The sequence below is a fragment of the Antedon mediterranea genome, chromosome 5 (genome assembly GCF_964355755.1).
Source record: "Antedon mediterranea chromosome 5, ecAntMedi1.1, whole genome shotgun sequence".
Lineage (NCBI taxonomy): Eukaryota > Metazoa > Echinodermata > Crinoidea > Comatulida > Antedonidae > Antedon > Antedon mediterranea.
Genome location: NC_092674.1, coordinates 723,729 through 735,830, shown reverse-complemented (window position 1 = coordinate 735,830; position 12,102 = coordinate 723,729). Strand labels below are relative to the sequence as shown.

Genomic DNA, 12,102 nt, shown 5'->3' with positions numbered 1-12,102 from the left:
ACAGAAAGCATCGTAATGGGGACAATTAATTCGTTCCCTCCCCGAGTTATTGTATTTTGCAATGTTGTACTGCTTTCGCAGGCTCTTCAGCTTTGAGTAGTTTACTTGCTTTGGAGACAAGTCTATTCCATACTCCTGCTTTATTTTTTTATAAATGTCTTTATAAATGTGGTTGTCTCTTTTATTACCTTTTAGTTGGCCAGACATTTTAGCTTCCCCACACACATTTATTTAGTAAAACTGTGACGTCTTCGCTGAATATATCTATACACGTGTATAAAGCAGCTGACAGAAAATAAAAACACGAATGGTGACCTTTTGTCATGTAAAAAAAAATACGGTATTTTTTATTGGCAGCAGAAACGGGTACAAAAAATACGGTATAAATTTGTAAATACCGTATTTTATCCACAAATTTTGTGAGGAAAATACGGTATACAAAATACGGTATATTTTTTATGAGCGCAGTTTCTGCTGCCAAAAATATACCGTATAATATACGGTATTTAGTTGGCAGCAGAAACAGGGCCTAAGAGGAACATGACTTGAGAGGCCTACTAAAAGACTTGTAACACCACACGATAAAAACATGGTAACCATAATTAATTTACAGTACCACCAAAAGATAAGTGCGCCTACAATTGCGTTCAACCTTTTTTGTATTAATCCCCGGTATTAATGTGATGATGATGCGGACAAAACGAAAGTTTAAGCCAATCCGAAGAGAGTACGTCACGTCATGACCGGTACCAGACGATCCTTGGCGCTAGGCTTTGAACGTCACGGTGGCCTCTGCTGAGAAGACCTGAGAACTTTGATATCGAAGTAAAAACTGTATATTTGTTTATCATGGAGCTATATTTATGACAAATTTTAACTAGGATTATATACTTGTCTGATAGGAGATCAAGATTGAGTGGGTAAGTAGGCTACCTTTTGAGTATTTATAATTATATTTGGCTGGTCAAGCAAGGCAAGGGGACCAGGCAGGCTAAGTCGTCACGCGAGCTGGTTGAGGCTGGCTAATTACCGTGACCGTAGTACAGCCTACAGACAGCCACAGGCCAAACACAAAACACATTCGCGCAAATCTTGGTTTGTAAATATAAGGTAGGTTGTTTACATAGTTAATTACATTATTTTAATTATTAAATATGATCGATGATAGAGGACAAATAAAGCTATCTAAAGGTAGACATCATGGTGAGTTTAAAATTACTACAATATTGTTATACTATGTAATCCAGTACCTGGACACCATACAAACACAGAAAATGAAATGATTTCATTTATTGCTAGATAGAGCATTATAGTATTATAAATAAAAATCTGTTTCAATGCTTATAGAAAGTTTATATTTATTTCAAAACAAAAAAACTCAATAAAGAACTGCAAAGTTGTCTTTCACATGTTGCCGTGTTTACATACTGTATTACCGTACTTAAATATTTAAAAAAAATTTTTTCGTTTGAATACAAAACCACCGGTCCACTCCTCATTGTGGCGTACAGTACATATGTTTTTAATGTCTCAGTTATTGTATAAATGCAGTAATTATTTCATATATTTGTTAATGATTTCAAGCTGTACAGTATTGAGTCATAACAACGGTTAAAAGGTCCATTATTTGAAGGTATTCATCGGCGCCATCTATCAAACGCTTATCAACAATTGCCAGTCTTTCGCATATCTTGGATTTCTGGTTGTCGTTCAGATCAGGTTGACTTACTATTATCTCATGAATCTGAAAATAATATATAACACAAAATTGTATTTGCTGTAGAAACTATACTTTATTAAAATTATATTCTTATATTGTGAGTGAGTGGCCGATAACCGGGGTAACCCCCTATGTCTGGTGTAACCCCCTATGTCTGGTGTAAGCCTTACTTGCAGTATCATCTGACTGGCTGCATATCCCTCGGCAAGTGTCTTTGTGACTGCATCATCTAGTTTCTCAAATGAGTTAGAGTGACATGTTTTGATCAGGTCCGATACAACTGATACTGGTACAGACTAAATAACAAAAACAAAATATTACTACAGAAACAGTTGAAACGATTAAAATAAAGTGGCAAAACGAATATAAGCCCAATGCATCTATCCAGCGTTGGAGGGCCTCTAGGAGTGCTAAACCAAGGCCCTTTGACCCTTGTGTTATACCACTGTTAAAATTATGTAATTTCATGAAGGAAAGATAACGAATATTCATTTAAATATCCTGTTGTTAAATAAATATTAATATATTTAAATAGCTAAGTTATAGTATATGACATTACTGCAGTAATCAATGTCTTACACCAGCAATTTCTTGAATGTCATCTTCAGTGATTCCCTCTTCCCCTTTCAGCCTATGTGCACTCTGTAATAGTGTGATAGCTTTACGAAGGTCGCCCTCTGTAACTTGTATTATTGCTAACAATGCCTATAAGAAAACATGGTGTGTGGAAAGTGATTCAAAAGTAATTTTGTTTATTTATATAATTTTTTTTATTAATTATTGATTATCGATTGATAGATTACTGACTATAGATAATTACAGTATTGATTGATGATAGATTTCATGACTATTGAATTGATAATTTTTCAATTTAAATTTGTATAATAATAAGAAAATTTGATAAAACAATAATAATGGCATTATAGTCGAAAATGGTATGCCACAACAAGATGTGAGATCCACAAACAAAATGGTATGCCACAACAAGATGTGAGATCCACAAACAAAATGGTATGCCACAACAAGATGTGAGATCCACAAACAAAATGGTATGCCACAACAAGATGTGAGATCCACAAACAAAATGGTATGCCACAACAAGATGTGAGATCCACAAACAAAATGGTATGCCACAACAAGATGTGAGATCCACAAACAAAATGGTATGCCACAACAAGATGTGAGATCCACAAACAAAATGGTATGCCACAACAAGATGTGAGATCCACAAACAAAATGGTATGCCACAACAAGCTGTGAGATCCACAAACATGAATAACAATAACAAAAAGAATTATTGATCAATAGATTTATTGTTGATTGAATTGATTAATGATATTACCCGTTCGCTACACTTAACATTTTCCTTGCCAGCTATGTTAAGAAGTGTCGCTTTTTGATGTTTTACTCCAAGTGGTTTGAAACGAAACTTTGCGCAACGAGAAGTGATTGGTGCAATAATCCTATAAAGAAGATTGTAAAAAAAATAAAGCTTTATGGATTTAAAATCTATAATTAGGTCAAGTAATCATAGAGCATTTTAGAATCTAGCTATACCTGCTAATGTAATTACATATGAGACAGAATCTTGTTGTTTTGCTCTGCGTTTCCATAGTTCGTCTAAGGGCAGCCTGAAAAAAACAAAACATATTATTAGAGAACATAAACCCATTCATATCAATTGTGTGACCTTTGACCCTACATTTTCCACACTCCATGTGTTATAATATTGAAATGATACCACAATAAATTGTATTTAATAGTTTTAAATACCTGAGCATGCGTAGTCATTGAATCTGCCTCGTCCAAAATGATAATCTTAAATGGAGGACACGGTGTTCCACTAGAAATTGACAAATGATGCATAAATTGTTGTTATTTAAATGTTATTTGCATAAGAGGGGTCATGATACATGATACATTTTTATAATACAGTAAGTACTGAAGGACTCCAATGGAAATAAGCTACTAAGCTTTTTGGGTTACATACTTGAAAATCTTCTAATGTATTACACTTACTGTACATATATTTCTTTGTACAGTATTAATGTCAGTATTTTCAATAATAATTCAAAAAATAAATTCTCACATAAGGGCGTTGTTGCGGACTGGTTCTTTATGGTCCAGGAGGAGGAACTTTTACTTTTCGTATCTAAGCCCTACCTCTGGAGAACATGGGCTATTGTCGGTTTATCCATGTAACCTAGGCACGAAATAGACAATAAAAATGTCAAAGTTACTCACTCTGGTTTTGTTGTATTAGCTGTGTGTTGAGCAAAATTTTTTATTTTGTCACGAACAACATTAATTCCTCTTTCATCAGAAGCATTCAGTTCTAAAACTCTGGATTTGTATATATCAGCACTGTAAAAAAAACATGCCAAATTCAGTAGAATGTAGCGGTGGTCATAGGATAACTTGAAGAGGGTTGTCACTATTGAACGACGGATAGGGTTAGGTGTGTGATGTAGATATCCCACAAGCTGTTCAATGCTAAAGGCTTAGTGGGAGATCATATAATACTATAGGCTATACAGCAATACAGTCTGGGATTTTTACACTGGATTTTATTATGAAACTCTTTAAGGAGAAATCTTGTATGAAATAAAAGGATGTTATGTGGGTAACTAGGGTGAATGGGTTCACCACAATAATACTGTATTCTATTTTGAAGAACATACATATTTATATATAATTTGTTAGTTTTCATTATACTGTTATATATTTTTCTTTATGTATGGCCATCTCCTCTGCCAGATGAAGATGCCAATGAAAAGTAATTGTTAATACCTAAATAATTCTCTTGAGATGGCTAGAATTGTAGATGTTTTTCCTGTACCAGGAGGTCCATAGAAAAGGAGGTTTGGCAACTGAAATGTGAAAAAAAACCATTAACTCTTTAAAATTTGAAGAATTCATCAACTATGTATTAGTGAAATGAAATTGAAACAAATGTAAAGTTCTGTCTGAACTATTAAACATTATGTGACAAAAAAATGTGATGTGCCCATATATGGACATGATGATGTCAAACTAGCTTGATAGTGTAGACAGAGCTTAAAAGATCTTACATCTGCGCCTTCCAACGACTTTTTCAGGACAGCTACCACTTCGTCTTGGAATGAAACTTCATCAACGGTCTTTGGACGACTGAAAAGAGTAAAAATGAAGTAGTTTTAAAAAAAGACAACCAATGTCCTCTAAATATGTTCTCATAGTTTTGATAATAATAATAATAATATAACTAACATTTTAATTAGAAAAAGTTTGAAACTCTTACTATTTTTCAACCCAAGGCGTCACAGCACTTTTCTTTCTTTCGCTACTTCCTTCTTCATCTTTTTTCTTTGGTTTTTGAATTGGTAATCCACTTTTCGTCTTTAAAAATGCATCCATTTTCTGTAAAAAGATAATTTTCTAAATAACATTTCAAAATACCAACTAGGCCTAGGACTACTACAGTAGACTGTATTATATTTAATATAATAAAGAAAGAGCTCCGTCTAGAGTCTAGGCCTAGTTAGCCTACCACCACCAATGTACCACTCACACTGCCACAACAGACAGTGTAGTAGTAGGTAGGCCTACTACTACTACTGGCTGGCTAAATAGTAATACACGCCTTTCACACCGCCATAGCTAGGCTTGCTAGATCTAGACGCTCTATCCTCTAGTATTATATATAGTAGTAGAAATAGAAGTACTAGTAATAGAAAGTATAAAACTCTTACATATGTATATTAAATACCTATTTTTTGTATGACAACTTGAATCGGAAAACAACACATTGGGAAGTTCGCGCCATCTATTATGTATTCGATTGGATACTATCAAAGATAGTGTATCTTTGATACTATTGATTATCCACCACTTAAATGTGTGTGCATGCGCAAAAGTTTACTTCGAGACTAGTATAGACGGAATCATACAATTTTCCAATCGAACCTTGAGGTTAAAGGTTAAATCTTTAAAACGTCTTTTGTTGTTCTTTTGGGATTGATCGCGGAAAAAGAAAAGAAGAGGGTCAAGCGAAGGGGCTAGACCCTACTACTGTACTAACTAAAGTTGATTGAACACAAACAAATAATATTTTAAAAAAAGTGAGTATTTAACCCATGTATGTATGTAGCTAGTTTTTAGACTTGTTTGTATAAAGATACGGAGTTCCACAAAGAGCAGGCAGTCTATGTTACTAGCTAGTGTAGTGAGTAGGAGGCCTACATGTGTCGTGTGTAGGCATGCATTATGATATGGCCATATGGCTGGGTTTCCAATACTACTACTCATTCTCCTCTACCGTAGGCCTATATGGTGTGTTGAGGTGCATATTAGGTAGAACATACACATTTTTCATAGTGATGTAAAGTTTGTAAAATTTATTTCATTATTTTTTACATTATGAATATGATGATTGCATGACATATTTCTATATCTTGTATTATAATAATATGAAGAATTACTATAATTAAATAATAAATAAATGTTTGTAAAAAAATGAAAGTGTAAAAAAATAGAATTATAAATTAAACTGTGTTGATGTATGCCTAACTATAACTACTTATCACATCAGAGAATCAATTTTAGTTTTACACGTTGACAATTTTTGAAATATATCCAGTCACCCTTTTACACCATTTTAATTGTTGTTGTTTAATCAAGAATTAAGTCCATTCATTCTTCTACTTTTGGTTGATGCGACCAAACGATTAAATTCATTGTCCTTGTCTTCAAACAGGATACGTTTCACTCCCTCAATGTTCATCATATCCACTAAGTTAAAGGTGTGTCAGTGGTTTTTAGTATAGGCAAGCTGGAAATTATGAAAATTTAAATAAGGGATCCCAATTGGGACAGTAGCTCGCCTTTTTTTGGTAGCTTGCAGTTTAAAAAAAACAATTTTCATTTAAGGATATTGACCATTCAAAGTTTAAGATTGATTTCTAAACCCATTTTCTTTGTAGACCTTAAAAGATATATCCCATAATCTTCATTATCTAATTAACAAGGTCACCACAAGCTACTTGACAAATTTAGTTGAGAGGATGTACCGGGAGCTGTACTCAATATGGTAATAGCTTCATATTAAATGCAATTTGAATAAGCTACATTTAACATTGTGAATACAAATATTGATAATATAATATTTTTATAAGAAAAATACATGTATTTTTTATATTGATAATTATATGAGTCCTTAGAGGCCGTGTAATGTTATGCACCATATCATTAGATTCATCATCCATCTTATAAGGTAATTTAAATAGAAAGTGTAGTAAATGCCTAGAGATTAGAATCGTGTGTCACAAACAATATACTGAAGAATTTCTGTAATATCCAAAACAACAAAAATGTTAAATTTAACTTTATTAATATTCCTTAATAAACATTGCTTTTAAGTTACAATGGCTCTTAATATGGTTCTTCTCAGTCAACCAGCACATTTTGAAATTCTGAAATAGAGAAGATCGAGTAACAGCTATAAACAATGCTATTTGTGAAATACAAAGCTTAAAATGCCATTAATTGCTGACGTCTATGAATGATACTATAGATTTATATTTCCAGTTAAAGTTCATGGAGTTTTATACCATAATAATTTGCATGTTATTTCAGTATGTAGTTTACAGTATGTTAAATACATTGTAAAAATCTATCTTTATGTGTATTTATTATTTTATTGTGGTATTCTTCAAATTTGTGGTGTGTGTAACCATGACAATTTATTTATATTGAACAATTGTGTAGTATTTAATTCACTGTACTTAGACTTGTAAACCAATCTGACCTTTTTTCAGTATTTTGCTATGGATCTGTATGAATTGAAGCTGAGTGGTTGAAAGTAAGACTGAATTTATATGACTGGAAGAATACTGCAGATGTAGATCTTAAACTATAGAGTGCAGAATGAAGCAGATTGCTGGTCTTGCAGTATTATTCATTGGGTCTATTCTGTCTATATTTATTGTATACACCAATGTTGACCTCAACACTCAAGAGATCATCAATTACCCAATCAACTCTCACAACACTTTCTCAACAAAAAACGCTGGTTTAAGCAGAATGATAGATTTTAGAGGCAGTTTGTCATCAAAATCTCGTCGGCAAAAATATGGATTGAAAATTATGCTTGTTGGAAGAATGAGGACAGGTTCTACGTTTATTGGAGAAATTCTAAACCAAAATAATGATTTATTTTATCTTTTTGAACCATTGCAAAGTATTGATGTCCAACAAAGAAAAGGATTAATTAGTAAATCGGACAAAACATTTTCAGGAGAGTCATTTAAACTTTTGCGCAAAATAAGCATGTGTGATTTTACGTTACCATTCGTACAGGGTATTGCAATATGGCCGCTTGCAAGGTCAAAAAGTAAGAATGTCTCACCTATTTGTAAGAAGACTTTAAAGTGTAAACAGGCTGATCCAGTCCTTTTTAATAAAGCATGTAAAAAACTTGGTGCTAATTTGGCTATGAAGTTTATAAGATCCGATATTGAAGTTCTACAATCTCTAGTAGAAGATGAGCATCAAAATGTCAAAATTATTCATTTAGTGCGTGATCCAAGAGGGACTGCTAATTCACGTAGGTCATATTACGGAAAGAAACACCAAAAAGTTAAAGGATTTTTACCATCATTAAATGAAATGGGTTTACTGGAAGAGAACCCATCTCGTAGGATGAATACCATTCCTAAACTTTGTAAATGGATGCGTAAAACATTATCATATGCAATCAAACAACCAAAATGGTTACAAGGTCGCTATAAGATTCTCCGCTATGAGGACTTCTCAGTGAACCCCTTGGAAACCACCAACAAAATTTATGAATTCCTGGGTGTGCCATTACCAGAGAATGTTAAGCAATGGTTAATTAACAACACAAATGCAGAAAATGTAAAAAAACCATCAACATTTAGCACATTGCGTAACTCAACATATACCGCCACCAGTTGGCGCTCTTCATTGTCGTTAAAAGATGTTTTACTCGTTCAGCATTTGTGTGGTGATGTTATGGCTGAGTTAGGGTACATTAAAATGTACAATGATTCAGATCTGCAGAACTTTAGTGTTCCAGTTTTTACTTCTTTTGAATTTGGGGATTTCATCCTTTAATGGTAACATTTGACAGGAATAGTCAAGTTTGACAGTACAAGTTTCCTCATCATCCAACGATCATAACATTTTGATTTGCTTTTAAATAATGCTCACTTAATGTAACCTAACTGGATAGGAGCATTGTTAAGATTGTGTGAAAAAGTTTCATCAATAAAATGACTATACTTGTTGGCGTCTTATCTTCCAAGTTATCCATAACAATGTTTTTTCTAAAGAATTATAAAGTCTTCAGTCAAGTCTAACATTATTTTCATTTTTTTAAACATTTTTTATAACAATGATATATTTTATTTGTAAACAGTTAAGATGAGAAAATTTGTGAGATTGAAAAAACGCTGGTCCAACCAAGATTCATACCCCAAACTTTCTGCTGCAGTATTATTGTAGTAATTTTTATAAAGTATTATTTTATTGTTGTATAGTATAGGGTTGGCAAAATGTTCATGCAGAGCTGATAAACATTCTCTAATTATCCTGCTCGGTATTAGGAGAACACTGAATGTGTTACATCTTTTAGTCTATATCTAACTATCTACATTTATCTGTATTCTACTCATTTTTACCTTTTGGTATTTTTATTATGGACAAATGAAGAATTATCAGTAAACAGTGTAAGGTGGTGTTGTATGCAACTGTATGCTACCTTTACCTCTACGTCATATCAAGATGGCGCCACCTGTAGTTTTATCATCCAGGAAATGTGCTATATTATGAGTTATTATTTTATGCAAAACAGTGTATTTTTTTATCATTTTGGGAATGGCAATTAATATTTAAATATTTAACTTTCTTTAGTTTGTATATTTACTTTCAAAGAGAATAAATTTATGATTTGATATTTATGTCTGTATTTTTTATCCCGGTAATGATTTAACATGCTTCCTTTTTTGGATTGTGAACTAAACATCCTGTATTTATGTCAAACTTTATACTGCAACAGCAACTCCATTGGTACACCTATATTCGGTTCGGAAGACACCTTAGTATATAAGAAACATTTTCCACTTGAAATGAAGAAAAGGGGAAATACAGTATTCCTACAGCCAACTCCTATTCTGGCGATACCTCTATTAAGGGACACTTTTAGGAACCAAGCGTGTTCCTAGAATAGAAGTTCTATGATATCTACTTTAAATCTGTTTTAAGATAAGTGTATACTGTATATGCAGTCTTGCGATTAAGATAAGTGTATACTGTATATGCAGTCTTGCGAGTACAGTAATACATAAGTTTCCATTCCACTTGTTCAGTAACTCGAATGCTCCGCCGTTGATGCAATTATAAGTGTAATCATGGAGAAATAAGTTAGGGCTAACATTATTTCTAGACCATCTAATTTCTAGACTAACTTATTTCTCCATGGTGTAATTACAGTTCCCACTATCAGTTCATTACATCATATTTAAATTTAAATCAGTCCTGCTGATATTATGGAGCGTCATCGTATCAATGCAAGTCCAAATTAGCATTTTAGCATTAACATTTATTATAAATAATGAAACGGTTTCAATAGAAACTCGAAAGTAAAAAAATCATTAAAAAAAGCACGATATTGAATGAACGATGCCCCTTAATTCGCCCCATGAAATTGTGGAGATGTGTAATTTTGAGATATTGTATAAGATGGAAAGGGATATGTTATAATGCAGGCAGTTGAAATCATAAACGACGTGAATTTGATGAAGATAATATTTCTTTTGAGGATAGATCACTTTCCATTAATATTGCAGAAGAGACGTCTGTGTTTTGATAGGTTTGCCAGAATTATGAAATCTGATGATTTCTCCTGATGTAGAAGAAAATATAAAAATTGACTTGATATGTATACATATTTATAATACGACAAAAATATGAAGATAGTGTATAGTAGATAATAATTTTAAACATATTCAATCATCAACAGTGGTAGGCTGTAGCTTGCCCTTCCTCATTCTTTGACTGTAGGCCTACACACAAAAACATCGTCACAAACCTGAGACAGCAACTCAATTGAATTATGTTATCATTACATACAATCAGTCAACAGCAAGAAAATATAACAAATAATCATCTACCCTCAATGCATCAATAATTAAATAGATTTTTTAAAAATATTCCATACACATCAACAGCAAGTAACTTTCCAATAACAGGATGGATAAATTCTCATGTAATTTCTTGCAATTAGAATTCCTATTATCTTATTTAATTGATGTCTGAAATCCGTACGCGTCTAACCGAAAATTAGTTAACACCTCGCACGACGATATCAATAAACGTAAATAAGTTAATTATATTCGACACAAGTTTTTGTACACTAGACACACAAATAATAAGTCTGAACTTGTGAATGCTAATTAAGATTAACTAACTATGTATGCATTTATTTGATTGACTACGTGCTGACGCGTATCTATTTGGACGTAGACGCATATTTGATTTGCCTTTGGGCTAGAATTTATCTTTCCTTATTGTCACGTTCATTTTGAAATTGAAATACCAATTTGTGTCTGAGCCGGTAAAGTTTAGTTTGGCCCCTGTATCTGGATCGCCCGAATTGAATATTTTGGTTAATATAGCACGCGTATTCATATATTTCGATTTACTTGTGACGCGAAAATCATTCGTAATCAATGAGAGCAGAGGAATGTTCCCGCAAAACAGGATTCATATTCACTTCTTTTCCCTTTTGTTTTCTCATTCTTGTATGGTAGGCATAACCATAATATTTTTAGTTAACCATGATGAATAAGCCTACAACATCATAATGTTAGAGTATAGGGGGTTATCCTAAGTTGACTTTCCCGTATCAATATCTCAGATAACGCACGTGTGCTTCACAACACGATATCTCAGATAGATATAACGCGCGTGTGCCTCACAACACACAATATCTCAGATGACGCGCGCGTGCTTCACAACACACGATATCTCAGATAGATATGTCGCGCGTGTGCTTCACAACACACGATATCTCAGATGACGCGCGTGTGCTTCACAACACACGATATCTCAGATGACGCGCGTGTGCTTCACAACACACGATATCTCAGATGACGCGCGTGTGCTTCACAACACACGATATCTCAGATGACGCCGTGTGCTTCACAACACATGATATCTCAGATATGACGCGCGTGTGCTTCACAACACACGATAGATATGACGCGCGTGTGCTTCACAACACACGATATCTCAGATAGATATGACGCGCGTGTGCTTCACAAGACACGATAGATATGACGGGCGTGTGCTTAACACACGATATCTCAGAGATATGACGCACG

At 33.4% G+C, this 12,102-nt stretch overlaps 3 protein-coding genes across 4 annotated transcripts in view; 2 read left to right on the top strand and 1 right to left on the bottom strand.

Moving 5' to 3' along the window:
* Positions 1-797: 797 nt before the first annotated feature.
* Positions 798-12,102, top strand: part of LOC140050461 (MAM domain-containing glycosylphosphatidylinositol anchor protein 2-like) — a 31,048-nt gene continuing 19,743 nt past the window's right edge. The window contains exon 1 of the mRNA XM_072095665.1: positions 798-920. The gene's annotated coding sequence lies outside the window, so the exon portion shown is untranslated. The remainder of the gene's footprint in view (positions 921-12,102) is intronic.
* On the bottom strand, positions 1,318-5,546 carry LOC140048796 (replication factor C subunit 4-like). Of its 2 annotated transcripts, none has more exons than XM_072093582.1 (11): positions 5,452-5,521; positions 5,001-5,119; positions 4,792-4,870; positions 4,511-4,590; positions 3,965-4,084; positions 3,494-3,563; positions 3,278-3,351; positions 3,063-3,183; positions 2,300-2,425; positions 1,891-2,016; positions 1,318-1,744 (listed from the first exon to the last, which is right to left on the bottom strand). In XM_072093582.1, exons 2-11 carry the CDS (start codon positions 5,114-5,116, stop codon positions 1,580-1,582), a joined length of 1,077 nt encoding a protein of 358 aa, XP_071949683.1. In that variant the 5' UTR covers positions 5,117-5,119; positions 5,452-5,521; the 3' UTR covers positions 1,318-1,579. The 2 variants fall into 2 exon arrangements, with proteins under 2 accessions (XP_071949683.1, XP_071949682.1); XM_072093581.1 differs by having other exon boundaries at positions 1,319-1,744; positions 5,469-5,546.
* Positions 5,704-9,641, top strand: LOC140048779 (carbohydrate sulfotransferase 1-like). The gene is made up of 2 exons (XM_072093564.1): positions 5,704-5,820; positions 7,516-9,641. Exon 2 carries the CDS (start codon positions 7,625-7,627, stop codon positions 8,831-8,833), a length of 1,209 nt encoding a protein of 402 aa, XP_071949665.1. The 5' UTR covers positions 5,704-5,820; positions 7,516-7,624; the 3' UTR covers positions 8,834-9,641.